The following is a 26,238-nucleotide window of genomic DNA, read 5'->3' as shown; positions in this document are numbered from 1 at the left end:
GTTGGATTATTTTTTTCCAGAATGCACAGAAATTTTTAGTAACACATTAACACTCAAAAAAACCCTTAACCATGAAAAGGATGACAACTCTTAGTCTCCAAGAGTCCTCATGAACGCTTATATGCTTTCATTCAAATTGTCAAAGAAAAGTGTATTTAAATTTTTTAAATGTTGCATTAGTTTTACATGTGCAGATGGTTGTCTGCTGCACAGCACTGGCCAAGACCAATCAATGACATATATGTACGCATATATGTGCAGTACATTAATAGCAACAAACAATGTGTTAATACTTTCCCCAGTGGAAATTCTACTGATTTCAGCAAAGTTTTGCAAATTATCATTATAATGCATTCCACAGTATGAATGTGCTTTACATTCTCGGCTCACTGCCAGTACATACCAGGTGTAGCTAAACAAGATGCTCTAACATTTCCTGCCAATACACAGATGAATGCAATCATCACCTGAATGAAAGACTGTACATATTCCACAACACCTTTTATTATGTGCTTAAAAGCCATGGAGGATAGAACTGAAAAAACTGTACCCTTTAAAGTGCGTTCTCAGGGTCTGCACATTTTGCTGAGAGATAGAGTTATTAGATCCATACTACAGAGCCACATATGGTTGAGTAACAATTCAAAAAAATTAGACTGTGTTACAACCACGGATATCCTCCCACTCTCTAAGCAAAAGTGGTTTCTGGAAAACTATTCTAGAATATCTATCTTGAAAATCCCAGGAGCTCCAGCATTTCAGCTTTGGACAGCCAGGACCAGTGCATCTTGCTCTCCACCGAGCAGTAATGTCCTAGACCACAACACCAAAGTCAGCTTCTCCTTCAGAGCCCACAGGCACAAGAGGGTAAAGTAAGGACAGAGGAGTAGAATTTCTCTTCTTCTTTAGAACACTAACTCAACTTACTAGTTCTGTAATTGAAATGTGTATAAATTGATGTATATAGCAATATGCCTTCACAACTTTCTTAGGACTTGTGCTAACTGTCCCTTCTCTTTATTTGTTTGATTTCTTTCTAGATTCTAAGCTAAGCACTCTAGGAGTTGAGATGTGGGAATATAAACACGAAAATCATGAAGTAAACTGAAAGAAAGCTGACCCAACTTAGTGGGCAATCTTCATTTTCTGGATGCCTATAGCAAAAGTTGTGAGGCATTAGGACAAAGGCTCTACCTAAGTGTATAACTGCCCGTATTAGCAATTCAAAGTGTGCACCTACCCAAGTTACCATTGTGTTATGCTGATGGCTGGTGAATAGTTCTTCCTGCTACTTGAATGTAAACACTTAATAGCTACCCTTGCTGGGGTCTTCCCTCCAGAACATCACCAAACTCCTTCCTGCTTTCACATCCCGAACCTGCGAGTGGGAACTTTGCATCAATGCATGGGAATAACTGGGATTTTTAAGAGACCCTGGAAGTCAGGTGACCTAATATCACTGTAATTCAAAGGAATAAACATCTTCACAATCTTCTAAAAATCCTGCCTTATTTGAAGAGTATTATGGCAGGCAATTAAACTGTACCAGGCAAGTATTTTTTCCAGCACTTTGTCCCCCCACTGTTACCTTTTGTTCAATTTCTTCATAATCATCCTGGTAACTTCCACAGATTGCACTGGAGGACGAGGAGAAGGTGGGGCCCTGAGAGTAATACTGCGAGCTCCGGTAGCCATCCCGCCGCAGCTTGTCACACTCTGCCAAAAAGAAAGAGAGGAGATTAATTCACGGCAAGAGCCATTACCGTTTATGCTTGGTGTACAAAGCCACTTAAATATTGAATACTTTTCTGAAGATGTTTACCATGCATTAGCATTGTCTGACCCAAGTAACAGAACCCAGAGGCGCATTTTTCATATTTGTATCCATATTTCCACCTCCCTCACGTGTATTATATACGTAAGCCCACACGTAGCATATTAACCCAGGCAATGGCAAGTGCTCTGGAAAAAAGGGGGAAATAGATTTATTTATTTAAGTGAGGCCTAGCTCAGTGTCTTGACAGATGGCAGCATCTTGCAGGATGGGAGATGGAAGCATGCGAGTAACACCAGGGGTCTCATTTGCCAGGCCGGTAGACATCTCTTATATGCCTTACACTTCAAATGATGTTGCTTGCTACTCAAGCACCATCTGCTAAATAACTTTGGCACTGACCACTTGCCTTCCTGTTCATGGAAGCGACCACTTACTGTGATTTTGAAGAGAAGAATGCAAATTACAGGGATCTCAAAATCTCATGTTGCTGCACAGCACATATAGATTAATACTGAAGAGTTTCCAAAGTTCAGAAAGAATTCAGAGCAAACATGCATCCCCACTTACAATAGCCAAAATCCCAGTCAGCATCTCATCCCCCTCACCAAGTTTTCCACAATCATCTTCCTGCCTCCTAATTGATATTCAGTGTGATTGTGCTAAAGAATAACAGACGCCAGAGCAGAAGGAAAAATTAAATGTTCAAGATGAGGCAACCAAATTCATCAGACCAGTCAAACTGTTAGCTTTACATTTCTAAAGACAGATACTAAAATTTGTTGAAAGATGAGGAATGCAAGAACAAAATTAAATATTTGGTATATTTCTGTCTAAGGAACTGAAATTTCTGCACAATACACAGGCATTATCACAACACAAAGCACTTTTAACATCTCTTGCTGGAGAAAGACTTTCTGTGATTATATCATCTGTCTGCTTATCTTGATCTTTTGAATATGCCTTAAAATGGAAAACATGCAATGCTTATATGGTGGTCAAGGTTTTAGAGAGGCTTTTACCTGGCAAATGGTTGAGTTACAAGCTGCAACTCCAGTGTACATGCCCTCTTTTTTGTTCAGATGCTTCTAAGGCTTAGGTCTGGAGGACTCCATGCTGATGGGTTAACTGACCTACAGCAACCACAGCTCTGAGGATTTAATCAGTGTGGACTCCCCTGTATTGCACAAGCACACTGAGAAGGCAAGCTGACTGTCTGACAACTAGCCATTTCCATCAGTGCCAGACATACATCCTTGCCTGTGTATCAGGGGTCAAAAAGGGCAGTATGGTGTGAACCTCTCGCTTCTCTCTCAATTCAAGGACCAAGAGGGATGGTGGTGGGTTTTGAGATCCAAATCAACTGCTACATCTAAGGAACAGAGGGTTAGTAACCCTGTTTTTACCTTTTTCACGTGTGAGCATGCTGACACTGCACATCTGGCAAACTGCTGCTGTACTTCAGGAGGGGGGTGAAAAATGACAGTCAGCAACCACAGTAAAACAAATTCCCCCATCACCCTTCCAAATCTGGTACTAGGTGCAGCAAGATCCAGCACATAACACTCACGGATGTGAGCACCCTGATGGGTTGCTTGTTGGTTTGAGCTACAAATTAACAGGGATACGTGGGTTGTGGCAGAATAAGACAGCCCAAAGACTTGCATCAACTTACAGCATGGGTTAACATGCTAAATTGTCAACTTAGACACTGCAACTTCAGATCAGTCATTAATCACCGCAAACAAACATGAATACAACCTAAGGAGTGTGTAAGGATGCAGTTATTTTTTCCTCTCATATTTGGGCTAAGGCTTAAGGTACCGGTTGGCCACTCCTGTGACTTTCTCATATCAGGCATCATGGCATGCCCCAAGAACCATGGTGGTTTGACCTGGGCTAGATGCCAGGTGCCCACCAAAGCTGCTCTATCGCTCTCTTCCTCTGGAGAGAGCTGGACAGGCAAGAGAAAATATAATGAAAGGCTCATGAGTTGAGATAAGGACAGGGAGAGATCACTCACCAGTTACAATCACAGGCAAAATAGACTTGACTTAGGGGAAGTAACTGAATTTATTACCAATCAAAATCAGAGCAGGATAATGAGAAGTAAAGCAAATCCTAAAAAACACGTTCCACCCACCTTTCCCTCCTTCCCGGGCTTAACTTTATTTCCGGTTCTCTACCTCCTCCCTGCTCAGCAATACAGGTAGATGGGGGATAGGGGTTATGGTCAGTTTATCACATATTACTGCTGCTGCTTCCTCCTCAGGGAGGACCAGCATGAGGTCCCTCCCACGGGAGACAATCCTCCAAGAACTATCCGATGTGAGTCCTTCCCAGAGGCTACAGTTCTTTAAGAACTGCTCCAGCGTGGGTCCCTTTCCACAAGGTTCAGTTGTATAGAAACAGCCTCCTCCAGCGTGGGTCCCCCATAGGGTCACCACACCTACCAGGAAACCCGCTCGTCTCTCCACAGGTCCATAGGTCCTGCTAGGAGCCTGCTCCACTGAGGGCTTCCCATGGAGTCACAGTTGTCACAAGACCCTTCTGGAGGTGACAGGCTCTTCTGGAGCATAACAGATGTGTGTTCTGATGCTAATTGTTTGACCTTATTTATTCTCCTAACCAAGGAGGTGAAGATGACAAATAGTGCACTTCATGAAGCCCAGAAGAGCTCCAAAAACTTAAGGAAATCAACACTGAAGGTCTCAAGTCCACCACAAGTTCAAGAAGACTGACAACAACAACCTGGAAGCCTATCAAGCTTACAACCTCCATTTGTCCACACCACAAAATAACATCAGAAGCTATTGCAGCAACATTGCTACAGCTACAAACCGCTAGGAGAACTACACCAACAAAAAGACTATTTGTCCCCAAGAACAGCTTTTCTATTTATATACTGTCACTGTACATTTTGCAGCACAGCAGGAAACACACACTGTGGATGGCACCCAAGGCCAACAAACCTCATCAGAGGCTTTGGGTAGGTATCTTTTACTTCACATTGCAACAGCCCACAAGCACAACACAAGGTCAAACACTACATCTAACTGAAGCTACTGTTGCTGCCAAACCAGCTGAGTGGCAACTGCTGTTTAAAAACTGGTCTAGCTGGAGGCTCCCCTGCTCCATCTCATTACTATTATTAAAGGTGTACATGGTCTTCTCAAAGTAAACAGGTTCATATTTTAAGATAAAAGGTTTTTATTTTTGTAAAAAAATACTGGTGAAGAAGCTAGAAATACTTACTCTAGGAAAGACTCCAGATATGTTCCCTTCTTCCCAGAGGAGCAGTAAATTGTCCTATTCTGACAATCCCAAACAGAGAAGAGCACTATACACTAAGCAAAAAAGTTCATACAGTTACGCACATTATTTCAGATACATCTGTACTGAAGATGACTAGGTAACAGAAGGATGCATCCAGTTGCAGTTATTAAAAATCTTCAGTTTTAAGCATGTGACATTACATTAGTGCCAGCTAAATCAGGGATATACACATTCTTGATTGCACTCAGCAGCAGGGCTGCCATTTCCCACATTATCCAACATACAGAACTGTGCACAGCCTTTCCATATTTCTGTCAAAGAACTGCCAGGGCAAACCTCAGGCAACTGCATTGAGTAGGACACAAATACCTGCTCCTGCCAGTTCAAATCTGCAGGATATGCTGCAGTCAAGCTCAAAGTCATAATTTTGCACGACTCTGATCTGAAATGTGCAATAATACGATTATGCCCCAGATGAACCAGTTTTTTTCACACAAACACTGATTATTTTCCCAAGAAGATCAGAAAGTGTCTCTGCCTTGGCAATTTCGACTGGTGGCTACGCTGGATAGTGCCTCGGCTCAAAGGCTGGCTCCCCTTCATCCCCCAACTGTTTCTGGGGCTGAGTATGAAGGGATGCTGCCTGTCATGTGCTGTTCTGCAAGTGCTTTTCTGGCTAGCTAACACCACAGATTAGTTCTTCTTCTTCTATTCTAGCGGTACGTTAAATTTCAAAGCCTCCTCTGTATTACAAGAGTTGCTTAAAAATGACTACAGTTACATTGTATTATATTATAATCTAATTTATTCCCACTTATGTGGTACAAGTTAAACCCTTCCCATAAAAGGAAATTTTGCCTGAAGTTGAGTTTTGACCTTCACAGGGTGGTTTCAGTTAAGCATGAAGAAAGTGTGTGGGAAATACAGTCACAAACCTTTTAAAGGCTTCCTCATCATTTCCACAGTTATTAAAACAAGGCTCATGAGATGCACAACCAAAGAAAATGTGTTAAAGCTGTCAGTGCCCAATACCATCATGTCCAAGTCTCTGCCATATACCGAACCACTCACGTTTTTGCTCAGGATTGCAGTACTGCAGCTTTTGCTAAATCTTGGCATCAGAGATAAGTGTGCTGGGCATGTGTGCTGTACATCACCTATCTCTGCTCTCCTCCCTCATACTAAATATGCTGGGGAACAGGCAGATACCAGCAGCACCACACTGAGAGCAAGGGCTCAACTGAGCCAGGTGCAATTCTCCACCAGAGTTTTGAGCCACAGGCACTGAATTCAGGGCTGTTGTGAATAACTCAACCTCTCCATGTAAAAGCTTACGGACTTTGTGACAGTCAGACCAAGCGTATGAAAATACCTCTGAGGTCTCTCAGCCCAGATCTCCTCTCTATTTCATACATACAACTTGCATGTGATTAAATCTGCCCCGAGCCAGTAACGCACAGTAGCAAGTCACACACAGAGGCAATTTACTGCGTTTCCAACGACTTGAAACCATATTCTTGCATGGTCATTTGAGCCACACATCACAGGAATGAACAGAAGGCACAGCACTGATACCTCAGTAATTCGTCTGACATGGTATTACCATGGTAAAGCAGGATTAACATTTACCTTGTCAGACCTACACACCGTACTGTGCCGGGACAGATAGAAGGCTGGGTTTGCTAGGAGAGGACCGGATGCACTGGCTCTTTTCCTCTCCTTTAACCAACTTTGGTAACATTTTGTACCTGCTGAGCTTCCTAGCAGTAAAACTGGTTGCAGTATTTTGAAGTTCATATAAAGTAAAATGCATCACCCTACCAGAAGCCTAACTGGTTAGAGGGAGGTGGATTCAGTAATTTTCAGAAATTTTCCATGATTTTTTTTTTAATTATAAATGAACTGTGCAAGATCAGGTATCATTTTTCACAAGCTTCTTCATAGAACTACTATTTTGCCAGGATCACGGTGTCCCAAATTGACTTGGTTGCAGGGAGAAAGGCTCCAGGTGCTGGTTTTCAGGGCCAGACCCCATCGGAATCTGTGACCTCTCCTAAGTTGCAGCCCCAGCAGCAGCACAGAGCCACAGCCTTCTCCAACCACCCTGGACCAGTCCTCCACACCTCAGGCCTGAAAGTGCAGCCATCACTCACTAAATTAGCCCTAATGAAAGTACTTGTGCAAGCAAACACTGCTCACATGACTGTTCAGGATGAGGCTTTAAGCTCTGTAGCTGTCTATATCCACAGGTACACACTCAGGCACACTCTCACAAGCATGTTTAAAGAATTCAATACGAAAAACCAAACCCACATTTCTAAATATTTATTAGTAACCAGAAAAGGCACTGGTTAAAGAATTAAACTACCATGATATTCACCGGTATAAACTTAGAAACTTGGCATCAAAGTTATTCAGGCACCTAAATAGCTTGAACTTGCTTGGTGTAACTACCCATCCCATTGGATGGGTCAAGCAATGAAAGCCAAGAAAATAACGTCCTGGAAACATCTGAATTTTCCCTGTATCCAAAACCAGTACCTAGAACTCAAGACTAATTGCTAAAACCCGAAGAGAAGATGCAAATCAGACCAGGAGCTGCTTTCCAGCAGAGCGGATATGCTGCCCACCTGGCAGAGCTGCCCAAAACTGCTGGAAGAGAAACTCCTGGGTACAGATGCAGATAGGGGAAAGACCAGCACACACTTCACTTATTTTTACACCACCTCTTGCTGTCTCCTTGTCAGCAAGAAGGGATAAGCAATGAGCTGACAGCTGCATCTTCATGCTTGAAAAATTATCTCAGCTGAAGTCAGGATGACTTTCTGGCAGAGCCTTTCATGTTGTAACTTGTATATTTCTTTCTCTTTTTTATTTTTCTTCCTTCCCCCCCCTTTTTTTTTGTCCTAGAGAGAGGCTATTAACTGCAGAAGTCAGCTAAACTATCAACTACAGAAATAAATCTGCTGATTAGTATATTAAAACATTTTATCCATTCATTGCACATATCACTGGAAAACTGCTCCACTCCCTGAGGTCAGAAATCTTTTTCGGTTTTCAAACATGTAGCCAGCTCCTTCTTCTATAAATACCCACCAACATGTTTCCCCCTAAGTCACAACTACAAACACCATCTTACAAGTAGCTTTTCAAAATTTCACCTAAAACCAGACAGATTGTAATATAATATACATCTGTCCTATAAAAGTAAACTTTTTAAAATGACCTCTTACTTTATAGGTTACACTGCACTTTAATAATCAAAGTATGTACTATATCACTGCTTTTGGTTTTAAAAGAAATTGTTTTCACCACCAGTAAATAACTGCATATCATTTTAATTTACTTGATACATATTTTGAATTTGTTTTTCCAGTTGAGTTGAGACAACTAAGACCTCATGGGCTTGTGACAGACAGGCGTGGGTGTCAGAAGACCTGGATTTCTGACTTGGCATTACTTCATCCAAGCAAATCACTTTGAGTTAGATCCAGTTAAGAACTCACATCTTACAGACAGACATGACATGACCTAAATTTCATGTATTCGCCTCCTAAATTCAGAGTCCAAGCAGGCATGTACCCTCTGCCTGCAGCATATGACTATATAGAGAGGCATCTCAGAATAAAGCCAACTAAAGAAGAACTTGAGATGCCTCAACTCTCATCCTCGCCACACCAACAGTGGCTTAATGTTTTGCAAGTTAACATATTTTTCATTTAGATACAAATTTAAATTCTTTATAGATGAGGTGAGCACAGGCTAAATCTCCAGCTTCCTAATGGTATGCTCCAAGCATTACGTAAAAAGGTTGTCACCTGAAATGTAACAGAAAGAGTTATGCTTTTTTGGGGATCATTCATACGGTCTGATGGTGTGTACCAAGACACTCTGAGCACCAAACTGGGACCTCTTCAAAGAGCACAGCTGCCTCTCAGCCTGTTCACAGCACTGTAGCAAGATGTGGATAAAATCAGGGTAACTCTGGACTACGCCGTTAACCGGGAAATTTCAGGGAGGGAACTTTTCAAGATAAAGAGCTTGTTAAGAATCATTATGCCTGGGACCATAATTAAAACAGACACCCTAGTTCAAAGGCCTCTTGGGTTAGTAAATCTAACTATAATTACTACCTTTCATTCTGTGCCTCTTTATGGGTCCCTCATTTGTAAACTGGGGTTAAGAAAGCACAGCTCTCTGTGCGTGGATGAAACAGACTATATAAAAGCACAGCTGTACAAAGGCAATCTTGTTTCTCCCAACTATCTCATGCTAAATATGACTTGGAAAAAATGCAACCCAATTTAATTCCAATGCAGCAACTATTTTTGTCCCTGGACCTAAATATGCAGCAGACAGCTTGCCTCTATCACTTTACATTCCTCCCAAAAATTCACTCAGCTTGGACCAAATTCCATTTCTTTCAAATGTAAAAATCCCCATATCATCTGCAGAACTTGACTACCACAGAGAGTGTTTCTATATCAAAGCTTTGAACTATGTTGTAATGCCACAGCAATAATGCCCTTGTGTAACATCTCAACTGTAACCAATGCTGACTGCAAAGCAAGTTCACAAACATCAGTTGTGATATATCCAGTGCACCATTTTGTTCAGACTCCTAGTTAAACAGGTCAGGATTTTCAAGAGATGTAGTACTGTTGCTGCCCAGCTGGAAAAACTTCTGCTCAACAGCTTGATCTAGGTACTTTGGTTGGTACCAACCTCTGCCAATCCAGCTACCTTCCTTATTATTCCCTTCTCTTACCCCAGAATGCACTTTTGCATTGGTATTTCTAGATCTTTTATCAGTACATATAGAAAAGCCTAAGACAAGCCCAGAGACAGCAAACACTGGTACCCAACATATTCTTCCGCAAACAAGTGCCATATGAGGTGGCAAGTTTTCAACCCACCAGCAAAACTTCATTGTTTACTTCAAGGTCTTCTTATTTGATAAGTAACAAGAAAGGTCTATCAGACTTTTTAAAAGACTGCTACGTATTCTCTTGAATAAGTAGCCAAGTCCAGCCACACAGGTAGCTTTAATGACAGATACTGTCCACAGTTTCCTAGAAAAAAAGATGTCTTGGGCTCCAACAGGGATGAAGGTAACCCTAACAGAGGGCTGCTGGACTCTGTGATGGAGAAGTATGTTGAACTGGTACTTCTAAGTCTTACTACTGAAAGTGAACAAATGTATTTATGTTAGGTCTATCCCCTCCAACACACAGATGTTGACCCTCTCATTGGGAAGCATGTCCTGATGTGGTAACTGGAGGCTCAGTCAGGCTGGGAAGCCCACTCTTTCAGACTAATTCTCCAAGCTGCTTCAGGGTTCAGCTGTATAGATACTTGTAGCAGCACAAGGATGGGGCATGAAAGTGCAACAGTAGGGGGAAGCAAGTACAGTTAGATTTATTTTCAATGTCTAAATCAGATGCAAGTGTTTAAGAAGAATCCAAACTAAAAGGAACTCTGCCACGTGAAAATATCTTTAACAGGGTTAAGTAAACGCAGACACTCTATTCTTGGAGCTTTTAAAAAACAAATACATTTAATCTCAACCTTTAAGTCTCCAGGTAATATGCATGATTTAGCGATACAGAAAACCTTTCTAATGGCACTAAAATGCCACAGCCATGACAAATTGTATTTGTTAACAAGCTGTCACTAGGGAGTGTTCAAAATAATTATCACTGTTTGTCTCAAGTTAATTTGAATTTCTGCAAGTGTGTTATATGACTGCATGTAGTGGTGACAAGATGTCTTAAGTTTAACAGTGCACTTGCTTCCTTTTGCATGTTTGATGCTTGCATTAAAATAGTTGTTTCTTAAGACAACTGAACGCACCTAATACAAAAATATGACAGGATTTTTCATTGTTTTTTTTTTCCTAGGACACTTTAGGTTAAGTGTAAAGCTACCTAAAATGCTGCAACTAAGCAAATACAACACCCTAATCTAACAGAGTAAGGAGGAAGAAAAGCAAAAGGGAAATCAAATAAAAGTCTGATATTCTTTATGATGGAAGTTGCTTTACCTAGCACTGAAACAACAATGCCGCAGACAGAGTTCCAATTTATTCTCTCTACTAAAGGCGTGGATCTGACATGGGGAGAGCTTCAATAATCTTTCAGGTATATCTTCCTAAGAACACACATTCATCTAGTTTAAAAAAAAAACAGTATCACTGTTATCACATTGAAACAAATTTTCATCTTCTTTAAACCCTTTCACTGGAATTGCTTTCACTTATGTGTACCATGCAATCAACCTACATATAACTACCCTTTATATTTTTAGCACTTAGTGCTGCACTACATAAACTAAACCTAAAAATAGGGTTACAAGTAGCTTACAAGTAGCTCAGTTTTGGAGCACAAGACCAGCTTTCAAACATGTGCAGTGTAGACTCCTGGTCAAATTTTGTTTCATTTCATTTGAATACTTGCTTTTTGGAATTCCTTATTAGAAAGGACAGTTGGAGTATGGAACTTGGCCAAAACTATAAACAGATGTACTGTGAATTATTTCAGTAACACTAAAAAAACGCATGATACATGGGCAGAAGCTCTGGTAGTAACTTGACAATTCAAATTAAAATAATGGGAAATAAGTTGATTTCTATTTTTTGATTTTACAGTTCCAAGTCCTTTCAGAAACATATGGTTTACCCCTAGCCTTTAATGGCCTTTTACTTCATTAAGGTTTTCAGCTGGTAGGGATTTCACATCTTGACATCTCTCTGAACCTGAACCAGATCTACTGTTAATATGAAGTGGTTTCCCCTATTTTGCAGCTCTTTAATGAAACATAAGATTATTTTAAGTCCATAATCTTCTCAGCAGGATTATTGACTTGTAGGGCTGACCCTAATATTGCTCATCTGAACAGTGATCTGGCAGATGCACCGAGAAAACAAAGGCTAGACACATACCTGTCTGGAGGGTCTTGCAGCAAGACATAATAGAGGCTTTATGACTAACTACTTAAATCCGTTTTTATTTGACAATGCTAACCAGATGTCTTCTGGAAAACAAATCAAGTGTTTCAATCACTGCTGCTTAAATACATTCCTTGAATTTGGCCAACAAAGCTAAACAGAAGCTAGAGTCAGCCAAATCCAGCTCTTCTGAAGATGAGATAATAAATGAATCATCGCAGACAGTGGAACAACGAGCCCTATATTATGTATGTAGCTTGAATCAACACAATTACCCTGGGGAGCAGGGGGAAGGAACAAGTACAGGCAGTTGTGCAGGAAGTTTCACCAGTTATAGTCTGAAAAGGGGTATGAAAGTCAAGATATAGTGTTCCCACCATTTACAGCCACACCTTCCTGCGTACATATCTGACACCCTGTTATCTATCTGCTGGAAGGGACAGAAAACCTGGGCAGTGACCAGCAGTGTGTGCCAAGACATCTCCCCTCATCTGCAACTTGAACAGTGCAGAGAGTATGTCCACAACACCCCACAGGAGTTGGCTATCTCCTAACAGCCTGGTATCATTTCAGTCTCACTGTGTTTGCCCTTTAATACAGTTATTTCATTCCTGCCCTTTATGCCGGTTGTCTCCCAGCTCATGAACAAGTGACAATACACAACAGCGAAGCCTGTACTCCCTCCACAGCTTTTTCTTTTTTTAAAGCAAAAGTGCTCTACACTGCTAATTGCAGGAACTGGAAGACAACTGCCCCTTGGAAATTCAAGTCTATATGTCCTGCTCTGGCTCCCATCACTGCAACTGACTTATATCCACATCTGAGGGAGAATATAGAATAGTTCAAAAAATGTAGAAACAAAGAGAGTTCAGGTACATAGTAAGAATTTTTTTGCTGTTCCTTCACTTCATCATAGTTTGCAAGATTATCTGAGGCTAACGCATTCCAGATTACTTTAGGCTTTCCTCTTAGTATATTGGACCTACACCTGTAACTAACTACTAATGTTGCAAACCTGCCCAGGAGGTAAACAGGCACACTTATGATACACTCCAAGCAGTAAAGCAAAGCAACGCTACCACACCACTGTCTCTCCTCCCAGTCTTCATGCTTCACACCTTATTGACTGTCAATTTAAGAATATAATACAGTTCACAAAATGAGGATTAGTCTCAATTTACTTTTATTACCAAATATTTGTGTTGCTGCTGTAGTCTACAGCTGTTGTATCTGCACTCCCACCTGAAGATCACTGTACTTCAGGGACTTCCTCAGACAGTGGTTCTTCAAATACGACCATGCAACCAGCCAGATCTGTCAATGCACCGTGTCAGGGATGGGAGTTGTTTTATAGTGCTACCCTCTTGACTCTGGTTGAACACTAACTACACCTCTTGGCCTCATGGACCAAGAACACCACAGGAAACACTGCAGTATGTGGCACTTGTCTCTTCAGCACAGGTAACAGCCTGCCTCAAGAAACAACGCCGCTCTGAACAACATTAAACTCACAGCTCTGCTATTGTCCAGACCAGACTCTCAGAGCTGGTCCAACCACTCAGTAGATGTGAACAACATGAAACTAAACAAGTCAAGCAGTCCTTCAGCCTTGGAACAGAGCACACAGTCCAAGGGAAGAGCATTGATTTGACAATCCTGGCCCCATGCAGAGCGCCTCAGCTCTTCCTTTCCATCTGTTGTCTTCACCTCCTGTTTTCATGACTTCCTAGGAGAAAACAGTGGCATGAAGCAAAGTCACACAAGACTCCCCAATGACAATTTTGTTTCTATTTGAACATCTGTATGTAGAGAAACACCTTCAATAAGATGACCATGAAAACATTAGGAAGAGGCCACATAAGACAGGCTTTCAGGAAAGGTCAGTTTGAGCAGCTTGGCCCTGAAGGTAAGAAAACACGCACCTTGGATGGCACGTGTCACCCCATCTGCTTCAACAGGCACCCCAAGGGCCTGGCTCCTTCCCCAAAGGCAGGGAGAGTCTATTTTATCCAATGCAAACAAAACAGTAAGGAAAAATACTGCATCTATCACCACAACCCAAGAACTGCATAATTTTCTAAACATTTAAATCGTATTGCAATGGTACCATGACTATGAAGTGCAGCTGAAAATGTTCTTCCCTAACCATCAGATTTAGCCACTGAGACCTTTAATTTCAAATGAAGTAACACAGCCTGGGTTAAATATATCAAGCCACTGATTTCAGTCAATGACAACTTTAAATTTTAATATAGGTTACATAAAGCAACTTCAGTTCTCAAGAATAGATATACTGTGCATCACAAACTTTTCATCTTCCAGGTGCTTCATTTTTTAATTCAGTTACTGGACAATACTGCTTTTTAAAACTTCAGAGGGCATCTGAGCACCTGCATGCCTAAAGAAGGATAGACAGCTTTACCTCATTTATGAACACATATGAGTGCAAGATCTCACCACCTATACTTGAAAGTAGCTTCATAAAGGAAAAGCACAGTATTTCCCTTTGATTTCAAAGGGTAAAAGGCTAGTTCATAGTTACAAAAAGCTAAAATATCTCCTCATACAACATCTACTGTCATATGCTGCATCCACTTGCACACTGTGATAAGCAGAGGATATGCTTATCCTCAATATGTAATATACAAAGTAAAATAATAAACTGCACAAAAATTATTGAAATAATCTTTTCCTCCTCCAAACAAAACATTACTTCCTGAGAAAGCATGCAGAGATCACCAGGCAGTGTACTTATTTATCTTAAGACAGGCTGGATACCATACATTTTAATATTTCTAACCCTAACCTTTCATTCTTAAACCAAGTATTTCTTCACTGCTGTGCATGTCCACTACTTCATTTCCTACTTACTATAAAGAAAAGATTAATTTTGTTTTAGTTCTACTCCCTTCCAGTTCCAGTGCAAATGCTTTCCAGAGACAAAGGGGATTCATCCCACTCTTTCTGCACAGAGTACAGTGCATCTTTAATCCAGTGTTATTCACTCCTCACCACCATTTACTGCCCCATAGTTCACCTCAACTGAAGAATATGAAACACCAAGGAGATGCCAGAATGCAAGCTTCATCATGAGGCCAAGAAATGCAGAACTAAAGTTTCTATGCTAGCCCAATGGTGCTTCTCATGAGACTAGTTTACTTCAAGCTCTTCTACGCTATAATCACATAACACTGAATTTATGTCCTACCCATCAAAAGGCTTTGGAAAACTCTGTCTTTTCTTAAGCAACAGGTAGCAGTTCAGCAGTTGTCACAATTTCAACAGTACTTTTACATTGAATGAAGCTCTCTTCTGGATACAGAACTTTTAACCCAATTCTCCAAATACCATCAGAAGCACCAGTGCCTTCCTCATTTCACAGTGCTGTCTGAAGCAGCAGCAGGGTAAAACTGATAAAACTTTAGTCAGTGCCTCTCGTCCTACTCAGAGACCCTATAGGCAAGAATGAAATTACTGCAAACAGTGTTGAATTCATGCTGTAGCTTTTTAGGACAGTTACAGGCCACAGCAAGTTGTTGTTTTAAAACTGCACTTATAGAAAAAAATGTGGCTCAAGGAAAGAGCTTGAGGTTAAACAAATAAATAAATCAGTTGTGTTCACTAAGTCAGCAGTATGAGGTCTGATAAAGACATCATCACAGTTTCTTCTCTCTCAGTTACTACCCTGAAAATGCAAAGCTGAAATTCACTTCACTACCAAGGAATCCTACATCACGTACACAAGCCAGTTTATTTAACACAAATGGCTAACTAGTAAGTTGTAGTAATACTGAATAGCTTCTTTTTTATAATGAGCAGCAGCTCTAGAGAAAATCCCAGCAGAGTGAAGTAACTTCAGCTGTGTAAGTTGGGGGAAACAGCATATATTACTTGGTTTCACACAAATATATCAGACATAAATTTATTTAAATAGAACACGAAACTGCAGTAGTTATATTTCTGATAAAACTCAAGAAAATCAGTGCATCATTTTAGCCTGCACAGGGTTGTGTTTTTTTTAACAATCCAAAACAGAGAGTGGAAAAAATATTAGCATGAGTGGTTAAAGTTCACAAAATGCTAACCACAATCAGTATTCTTTTAATCTCAAGCAGGCAAATATTTTTATTTTGTAAGGAACTGGTAAGTGTGCCTGCAAGGGAACAGTATATGTTCCAAGGCTAAGGAGCTGCACAAATGTATTAATCCAATAATAAGTGTAGAGGGCACACAGGCTATCTGCTGAGCCACGCATGAGCCAATAACACTGGCTGTCAAGACTCCCCTATTAAATGATAATGAAAAGCACCTAGTAAGAGACAGTGAAAATCAATTAACTGCGAAAATGGTAAGAGAAATAAAATATGGCAGTTGAACATTTCTCTATTCAGACATACAAAATGAAGCTTTCTTCATGTCTAAAAAGCAGAAATGTCATGACAAACAAATAAAAAATACAATATTCTTTTTAAAATCAGGTTAACTCTGCAATCTGTAAAGAAAAATCTAGATTAACCTTTCCCAGAACACAGACAATCTGCTGTTATGTTAAATTTATTGTCTGCCCCAGGGACAGTCGATCTGCAGGCCTCCCCGCTGGCTGCCTGCCTCTGTCCTCATGGCTGCACTAACACAACACAATGCCTCCTATAACAGACTGTATAGGTACATCCCCAATGAAGGTACTAAGGTACTGGTCTTTAAAAATATGCTGCACCCTTCTGCAAGAAACCACTTTTACCACTGGAGGAGCCCTTGCAAGCGCCTTGTTTCCCCATTTCCCTTTTCTGCCCTCTGTGCCTTTTCCAACTTCTCACAAGTAGCCACAGCCCTGGGAATGACACTTCAGAACAACAGAAGAAATCTCCAAATGAAACACCCCTGATATGGTTCTTCATAAATGGACTAATTCAGGACTTAGTGAAACGGAAGGTACCACTTTGGAAACATGGAGATGGCCAAAAGAAACAAGCTTTTTCCCTTTTCCATTCTAGATGCTCTTCCAGGTAACACATTTACTTGCCTCTTCATAGCGAAAGCATTTTTACCCTATTCCCTACATTTGAGTCGGTAAATCCTGCTAATGTTCCAGGTATGCTGCAGGCAGAAGAAGAAATAAACTTCCAAAGCCTGCAGTTTGAATATGTTTGCAAAGACCGTGGCAAAAACTGCTGTCCCCTTAGGACATGTCTGTGTGAGTAGCAGCATCTTACCTCTCAGTACTGACTTGAGGTTCAGCTTGGCTTGTCTGTGCAGGTCCTCCACACAAGGTGGTCTTGAGGAGGGTAGGAAGACATTTTCCTGCTGGTGCCATGGAGCAGTATAGTGCACAGACCATCTACTCTCTTCATCTAGGTTGGAAACAGCTGCAGAGAGACACAATAATAAGAAAATTAAATGTTACTGCAGATAGCTCTACTATGAAACCCCACATGTAAGTTTGCCGCACATCATCTAAAAATGATGTTTGCCACTGCAGACCCACCGAAACGCTCTCTAGAACCTCACTTCCCTAACAGTTATAAAACACCCTTCCTCTCATTTCTACTCTAAAATTATGTTCTGCAGGAAACACCTTTCCCTCTTCCCATGTGTACACTTGCTATTTTATTTACTCTGAACTTGCAACTCTGTTTTGCCCCCTCTAGCTCTCAGTCTTCACCAAGGACATCAGTTTTCCCATTCCCTGATCATGGCTTGCTCTGTGAAGTGCAAAATAGCTTCCTCTTGTTCAAAGGTGACCCTGGGAATGTGACACTCGCCATGAGAGATTACAACAGGTTCATTTGTATTGGGAAACAACCTTGTCTGACCTCATGCTTGCTCAAACCAGGCAAGAAGATTCCAGTGAGGGAAAAAGATTAGCTACCTTCCTTTGTCACGAGCGGAAAGCAGATTTGAACAAAAGCAACACCGTGGACAAATACTGCTCAGAGCACAACAGCACTGAAGAGGGATGTCTCTGGCCACCTCTTCGCAGCCAATACACGCGTGAAAATAAAATACAGACCTTGTTCAAGCTCAAAGTTCCCTACAGACAGTCTAGCAATGAATCAGCCAAAGCACATATTGCAGAGATTTGTTTATCATTTATGCTTCCCGAGAGACTGCCACTGCCTTTTGTTTCAAGTTTATCATCAATAAAAACTTATACAGTTGAATAGCCTTATCCCCCCACCCTGCTGTAAACAGAAAAAGGGCAGTTGGGGGTCATATTTTACGATCCCCCAGGCGCTCTCTGGCCTTCAGCCAGTATGCTGCACATCCTTGCTTTTTAGCTCTCCAAAGCAGAAAAAGCCGCTACAGCTGTGCTACCTCCCAAGCACCTGCCCTGCTGCCGCAGCCCTGCTATCCCGGGCCTCTCTGTCAGCTCTGCATCTTCCCTTCACTTTCTTTGCTGCTGCGCTGCCTGTAGCATCGCTTTGTGAAGTTTGTCTGATGCCCCTGTGGTAGCAGAAGACGTATGTAAAACTGGGAAGCAAAACAGAGGCAACAGCCTCTTGACATCTGAAAAATTATTCTTTCCTTAACACCATTGTGCATCTGCTGGGATCATTTCAGATGGAAATAATGGGTATTTTTTGAAGAAAATAAGCTATGCGTCTCACTTCAAAACCTATCTACAGCCTAATGCTCAACGCCTGCTTTTTTCTAAAAGGACTTGGGATAGGGGAAAGGTCCTTATCTACCTCTCCTCACATTTTTTAGATTAGTTTCAGACCTCGAAAAAGGTTTGTAAAGACTTTCAACGCCCTCATCTCTGAGTCTTGGTGCTGCATCCCATCCCCTCTCACAGACATATTGGCTGCAACAAGGCAGATACTCATTCAGTCTGTGCCCACTTTTCCTGTTCTTGATAACCAGAGGTCAAACCTAAAGCACGACAACCGGACAAGTCACCACCTACCTGGTTACAGCACCAATCACCCCGACCTAACAGAAAAAGTGACAGGTAAAATCACTGAAAGGCACCCTCGCCATGCCCTGACTGAGCAGGTGGGTGGGGAGAAGAGTAAGGCTGGAGGAGGAACAGGAGGGAAACATCAGCCGCCAAGCCCACCGTCTGGCTGCAGTCCCGCCACACCAAAATTAAGGTTTACTGCTCATGAGAGCAACATCGGTCATCAAAACTACTCAACGGAAGTGCTGTGCACATTTGCCAACTAATCTCTCTAGCGTGATTTGTCTGTCCTACATGACTTAAATGAAGAATCGTGATTTTGAAAGCCACTCTGAAACTAGAACATCTTTAAAAAACAAACTTCCTCTCAGAACAAGCTTTATGTAGATACCTCACGAGCATCTGCACAAGCAGAGACAGATGTCTGACAAACCATGAGGACACACAGCCCAACACCTGGGCACGACTGTCGCGACACAGGCACACCCTGTCTTGTCACCGATTTCCTCATTTCACACAGAGAACTTTGGCTCCTTCAATATCACCGTGACAAAGCATTTCCAAAGCAACAGTGTCCCAACGCAGAGGTCCTAAAGCCCCTCACAAGGCTGCCTCCACACGCTCCACAATGATCAACGAAGAAGAGAGAGAAACTTAAAAGAGGCTGCAGGAAGCAGGAGCAAAGCCGAAGGGAAACACACTTTCTTGCAGAACTGGGCTGCCTCCCGAAAAGACAGGGAGCACACGCAGCTACTTACTCTTTCTCTTGAAAAGTTTCATGAGAGATTTAAGCTTTGTGTTGATGAAAACCACCATTTTCAAGGTGTGGAAGTGCGATCCTGGAGTTGAAGTCCCGTAGAAAGGAGGAGCTGCAGAAAGGTGACTCCCAGACTGATCCTGTTCAAACTCCACACACCAAATTTCTCTTCTCCAGGCTTCTCCCCTCTGCCTTTCTTTCCTGAAATCACTTTCAAACTGTCTAGACCTTTCTGATGGACGAAATAATTTACAATTCCTCAACCTGAATTCTTGTCCTCACATGTAACCTTGTGTGCTGAAAACAGCCAGTTTTAACAAGCAAAACAGAAGAAAGAAAAAAAACCCAGTTGTTATTCACGTTTGCGCAGGACCAAATATCGGGCTTTCTTGTCGTGCACGCAGTTACTCTGCTCTTGTTCTCCTCTTTCCCTCCGCTCTCCAAGTTCGGCTACTACAGAAAGTCCCGAGCTGGCAGGTGCTTGCACTCCTTCCCATCGCTCCAGCCGGCTCTGCCGCCGGAGCAGCAGGAGATGCCGGCACCTTCCTTGCCCCCGCCCTCCTCCCGCCGCACCTCCCCGGTGCCCGCCGGCGGCGGGGGGGCCGGGCAGCCCCGGCCTCCTTCCAGTTGCAAATGAGTGTTGCATTTTCGTGCAAATCAGGATGCTCTGCTCCCAATCTAACTCCTTCTCCCTCCCCTCCCCCCTCTCCCTTTTTCATTTTCACCCCCTCGCTCCCACTTTATTAAGAATCAAGAGCGCGCCTTAGCTGGCTGCAACAGTGTCGGTTCTGCATTGCCTCCCTTTCCAGCCCACTGCTCCCCCCACAGTCACTGCCATTGCCTGGGACATCAGCCCGCTAATTTTACATATTGAATTTCATTCAGTTACCTCCTAATTTATTCTTATTAGCGTCATCTCAGACCAAATACATGGAAAACAAAATCGAGTTATTTCTGGCTAATAGAGGATCTGTTATTCATCAAACGAAATTTGTGCAGGGAGATGAAATAGCCCAGCTTTTTGAGATGCACATTATATCCTCATGTCTTAAAAAATGTATCTGTACAGAGGCCTACAGCCATGCTTCCTAGGAATGAACTGCAATTTTGCAGAAGTTAAAGGGAAAATTCTAAGCACCAAATGAATGTGCTCAGCAGGGCATGCCCTTCGCACAATGTTCAGGCTCAAGAAGCAAGCCTTCCCTCACAAAGCAAGCTTAGGGAAACCCCCTCGGGTTAACAATGAGAAGGATTTTTTTCCTCAGGAAAAGAAAAATGCCAGCAGTGGGGGGCTCAGGCTGACCCCAAAGCTGCAGCAGGGTCTGGCCTCTAGAGCACAGCATGTGAAAAGCAGATGCTCCACAGGAACTTCTAAGTTTCACCAAACAGTTGAGACTCAGCAGCGTGCAGAACAGACTGCAAATGAAGTCTGTTCATCATTGTCTGAACACACTACTTTTAACATTTTAATCAGTATTTTCCAAATCCAGAGATTTTACAATTACAACATGGGTTTGACATCAAAACTGCCATTAGCACCAGGTGTCTCCAGCAGCTGCTCATCCAAGACACATTTTGAGTGGCTCACCTCTGCCGAAGGGACAGGAGACCACAGTGCCATGGAAGCAATGGAAGGGAAAGTACCTCTGCTTTTTTGCATTGATTTCCATCAAGCACCTTACACAAAAAAATTACTCTGGCATCAAACTCGGATATCAGGATAACTATTTAGTGTTGGTTTTGAATCAAATACACAACAATGCTCCTGTTATAAATTTGCCATTACCCAAACATCATTAAACCAGCTTTAAATGCACGCTTGCTGGACACACTCTGAAAGTGAGTGCAGAGTGACTCCATTTCTAACGCCAGCAACGCTGCCATCCAAGAGGAAACCAAGAAGGTGGTAACTCCTTTTCTAGGGTGGTGTCAATGTGTTTTAGGATGCAGGAAGTGCCTTTTCCTACCCGTGCCTCTTCCTTAGCATGTAAGAAGTGGAGCACTTGCACGGGGGAAGGAGACAGTTTCAAGCTAGAAAATGAGGGAGACTGGGCTACTGGAAGCAAGACACACTCTTCACAAGGTCTTTATCGAACCGCAAAGAGTCTTGCAAGCCCTGGGAAGCAAGATTTGTTCCCTTTTCATGGTCAAGCCCCTGCGAATCAACGCGATCCTGGGTACTTTGGACGGCTCAGGGAACCCTTCCCCATTTCACCCGGGGCTACAATGTGTGCCAAGTGCGGTGTTTTTGTTATCGCATCCTCAACCTATCCTGGAGCATTTCTCCCTTCGAAGAACAAACACTTGATCACCGACCTCTAGCCCTGATCTTCAGCATAGAGGCAGACATTCAAACCCAGTAACAAACAATACCTAAGTTGATGTCTGCCTTTCACCACCCACCCCCCTCGCCGTCCCATCCCCCGCCCCCGACTTTGCTTCCACCTTCCCTCAGGTCATGCTGTTAAAGAGGTCAAACATCAAAATTGGCTATCATGAGGGGCTACCCCCTCAAAAAAACCCTTCTGGCTGCTTGTATCTGCATCTCTGAGAATCTGCACTAGTTCAACAACAACCAAAACATCTTCCCCACTTGAGACAAACCCACTGACTTCCATGAAATTCATCAGGTTGTCTCAATCCTGCTTTTTTAAAATGTTTTTCCGGTAACAAGCAACTGTCGCTGCAATTGGCATCTAATGGCAGTTCTCTTGAGAACTGTAAACATGAAATGACTGTGCTCCTCTGCACTTTGCCTCTCTATTTTGAGAGGAGAAGGAAAAGATGGGGCAGTTTGAGAAAATTTATACTGCAGTCACTACATAGATAAAGGACTTTAGCCTCCAAGGTTGCCAATCCAGCAGAAAAACCCACAAAAATCTTCACCAAACAACAACAACTAACCCACCTACAATTAACTTGATAGGAAAAATTTAAAAGTTTGTTAAAGCTGCATAAACCCAACATCAACAGTAGGTGTGTGCACACTGATATCCTTCTTTAAAAGCAAATGACTCAAGAGACAAGCAGCAGACTAAGGAGACCTTGCTCTGTGACACACTTGCTACTCCACCTTGGACAAGTTAATATTAAACTACCACCTCAGTTACCACATCCTTACAAGCAGGGATCACACTCGCCACCACACAAGGATCACAGAAATACAAAGGAATCAGGAATATCACAAGGAATACAGAAAATATGGTCACGTTCAGCAAATGCTGATTTTCACTTCATACCGGATGGGATTGGTCACAAAATCTGGCTCAGAAGAAACTCCGTTCTGACAAGTCAGGGACTGAAGCAAAGAAAATGAGAGGCACAAGATGCAGTGCCAAACAGCATCCTCAAAATTATGACTGTGCAATGAATTCATTAGCAAAACCCTTTTTTTTAGTTCATATTACAATACTTTTTAAATCCCTGAGTAGTTAAATTGATTCTTATTTTCTAGTAGAGGCCACATAGATCCAGAGACAAGTGAACAAGAGCGGCAGCTTTCACATGGCATGCCTGAAACGCTGTAGCCATTCCTTAGCTCCTCTTCCTGCTCCATCCCCTCTTTAGAGGGCCTTTCCAGCTGACCTGCTCCCGGCCAGCCATCTGGGACAGCAACCGCTCCCCACTCACAGTAACATAAAAAATCAGCACCTGTGAAACAATCTGGAAATATTCACCTTCCACAGAAATATTTCCAGCTAGCCCCTGGCGGGTGGGAGGGGGGACTCTCCTGTGTAGCTCCCATTCACAAATCAGTGCCCTGAACCTTGCACCAGTGCACAAGATCCACTGAAGAAGCTGAGGCTTTATAAAAAGGTAAATGTTGAAAAGTGAAGTACTTGAGTTGTTCATAACTACAGCCAGAGCAGCTACCAAGCAGCAGCCCCAGTGTCAGCTGTCCACAGGGACACTATGGAATCAGTGACAATCAGCTAATGTTCTCTTCCTAATCACCAGCCCATACATATATGCAATACAGCATTTAGGAAGTATTTAAGTTAAAAAAAGTTAAAGTATTTTAGAATAGTTAAAGCAACCCATCCCTGTTCCATCCCACAAACGAAGACAAATTTTACCACTTTATTTTCATGAAGGAGAGGTAAAACCAACGCATGTATCAAGTTCATTAAAGGAATGATGCATCAACTACTAAAATATACTATCATCTCAAAACCTAAACTTCAAGTTGCAGGCCTTAGCAACTTTATTTGGACAACTGAAAAATTCACATTAAACAACTGTGTAGCATTTATGACATTTTGAGAGGAAAGACAAAGTAAAACCATTCAACTGAGCTGGGAACTGCATCGCAAGAGCTCTTCCAGTGCGACTCTATTCAATGCTCAAAAGGGAAAGTGGAAATGCTGGCAAGCAGAGGTACTCAAAAACAATTAAATCAATGCCTTTGCTTTTTACAAACACATCAGTCAGTCGCTCGAAATGAGTTTCCATTGTACCACACTACAGCAGCTTGCTGGGGATTCGTGGAGAAGAAGCTGCTAGAGGGCAGTTGTTTCCAGCATGTCTGCAGGGATGGGTCTGTGCAGGACATGCTCAGGATTGCTCCCCTGCCATCCCCACCCGCCCACTCTGAGCAGCTGCCGTGTCTGGAGGGGTGAGGCTATGGAAGTGACTCCCACACACCCCCTCCCCAGACTGCATAGAGGCACCCAGGCATCTGCAGGGCAAGCTTGAACCTGAGGAGGGTAATAAACCCTTTCCTGCGGGTCACAAGGCTCCTTCTTGGCTCAGACCAATACCACCCAGCTTTGAAAGCTGCACTTTTACTTCCAGGTGAGACTTCCATCATGACGAAACATCAAGAAGCCCAAAATGCCTCAAGTGTTTTCAAAATTAGTGCCCAAGCTTTGTGCCTGTTGTGGCCACGTTCACCCATGCTGCCAACCACTTGCTGATGCCTAAATAGAATTCAAGACACCCTCGCAGAGCACAGGAGTCAATAATTTATGGTCAGAATGGGTTTCTCCCTCCCTTAGACCTCGTGCCAGCTGGTCCTCTCCCGGCATCTTTCAGGAGAACAAAAGTGCTCCCTCCACAAAGGCCATTCCAGGCAGCACTGCATTCAGCTGCCCTCCCGTCTCCAGCTCCGCTTGCTCACAATGGCCTCTTTCAAGGCAACCTCAGCCTTGGTGAAGCACGATACTTCCCCAGCTATTGAGATATTACAATTCATTAAACCTGGGATCAGGAGGAAGAGGAGGAGGAGAATGCACAGGGGAGAGGGAACAAAGGAGAAAAAAGTATTTTATCCTAAAGCCACCACAACAAAATACCAAGAAGGACCCAATCCCCAGTGAAGGGGCAGGGGACCCAGAGCTGAGCCTGTCCCTGTGGGGGCAGGTATTGCTTGAAAAGAGGGTACCCGGCTGTGCCCTCCTTTATCCAAGCTCATAAAGGATTATGGCTGCAGGCTCTGGGAAAGGGGCTGCCTGGCGTGGGCAGGGGGAAGAGGGAGCAAGATGAGAAGGAGAAGCAACACAACCTAAGCCAGAGAGGACAGAAAAGCAGCAGACTGATTGATCTGATGATCCTATTTAGGTCACAGCACAATAAAGCTAATTCATTCCTTTGACAATTGAAAACATCTTTCCACAGGATCCTCTATCATGCAAACACATCAGCAGAGAGAAAAGGCAGCATTTGGGCAGGGCTGCCAGCAGACAAAGCAGCTGTTTCTTTTGGTTAGAGCATCTCCTCACACACTGTAATGGCAGGCAAGAGAACAGAAAACATTTAGTGAATGTGCAATTTTGGTTTAAATGGCAGCGCACAATCCTCTTTCCTTTGGCCATTCCTGAACCCCAGCTAAGGCAACTTCAGCTCCCAGAAGAGTACTGTTCTCTCTCACTAGGAGTACCTTCTTAAAATGTTACTAGGAAATATTCTCAATTTAAATTCAGAATCCACCTGAATGCTCCTGTGCTATGGCTTGTCCTGAAGAGCTGATCAGAAATGGCTGGGGCAAGTAAATTTGTCTACAAATCTTGACTTTTATTTGCCCTATTAATGCACCATAGAGAATCACAGAATCATAGAATCAGCTCAATTGGAAGGGACCTCAGAGATCATCAAGTCCAACCCCTGATCCACTACCGCCATGGTTACCAGACCATGGCACTGAGTGCCACATCCAGCCTCATCTTAAAAACCTCCAGGGACAGAGAATCCACCACTTCCCTGGGCAGCCCATTCCAATGCCTGATTACCCTCTCTGTAAAGAACTTCTTCCTAATATCTAACCTAAACCCCCTCTGGCACAGCTTAAGACCATGCCCTCTTGTCTTACTGATAGATGCCTGGGAGAAGAGACCAACTCCCACCTGGCTACAACCTCCTTTCAAGTAGTTGTAGAGAGTGATGAGGTCTCCCCTGAGCCTTCTCTTCTCCAGGCTGAACAACCCCAGTTCCCTCAGCCTCTCCTCACAGGACTTGTGCTCAAGTCCCTTCACCAGCCGCATTGCTCTTCTCTGGACCTGCTCCAGCACCTCAATATCCTTCCTGAATTGAGGGAAGAACTGGACACAGTACTCCAGGTGTGGTCTCACCAGCGCTGAGTACAGGGG

General features: G+C 42.8%; 1 protein-coding gene across 11 annotated transcripts in view; it reads right to left on the bottom strand.

Annotated features, from left to right (window-relative positions):
• Positions 1 to 26,238, bottom strand: part of NHSL1 (NHS like 1) — a 183,796-nt gene that overhangs the window by 37,162 nt on the left and 120,396 nt on the right. For 9 of the 11 annotated variants that reach the window (XM_027689921.1, XM_027689985.1, XM_027689913.1 and 6 more), the window contains 2 exons: positions 17,210 to 17,362; positions 1,589 to 1,716 (listed from right to left, as the gene is read on the bottom strand). In XM_027689921.1, the coding sequence (XP_027545722.1) occupies positions 1,589 to 1,716; positions 17,210 to 17,362 (281 nt within the window). Of the gene's footprint in view, positions 1 to 1,588; positions 1,717 to 1,822; positions 1,888 to 17,209; positions 17,363 to 19,655; positions 20,146 to 26,238 lie in introns of those variants that run through there. The other 2 variants (XM_027689955.1, XM_027689974.1) reach the window with 2 other exon arrangements.

This window comes from Neopelma chrysocephalum, unplaced genomic scaffold (genome assembly GCF_003984885.1).
Source record: "Neopelma chrysocephalum unplaced genomic scaffold, ASM398488v2 Primary Assembly neopelma1_23, whole genome shotgun sequence".
In the NCBI taxonomy this organism is placed as follows: Eukaryota; Metazoa; Chordata; class Aves; order Passeriformes; family Pipridae; genus Neopelma; species Neopelma chrysocephalum.
This window is presented reverse-complemented; position numbering and strand designations above follow the sequence as displayed.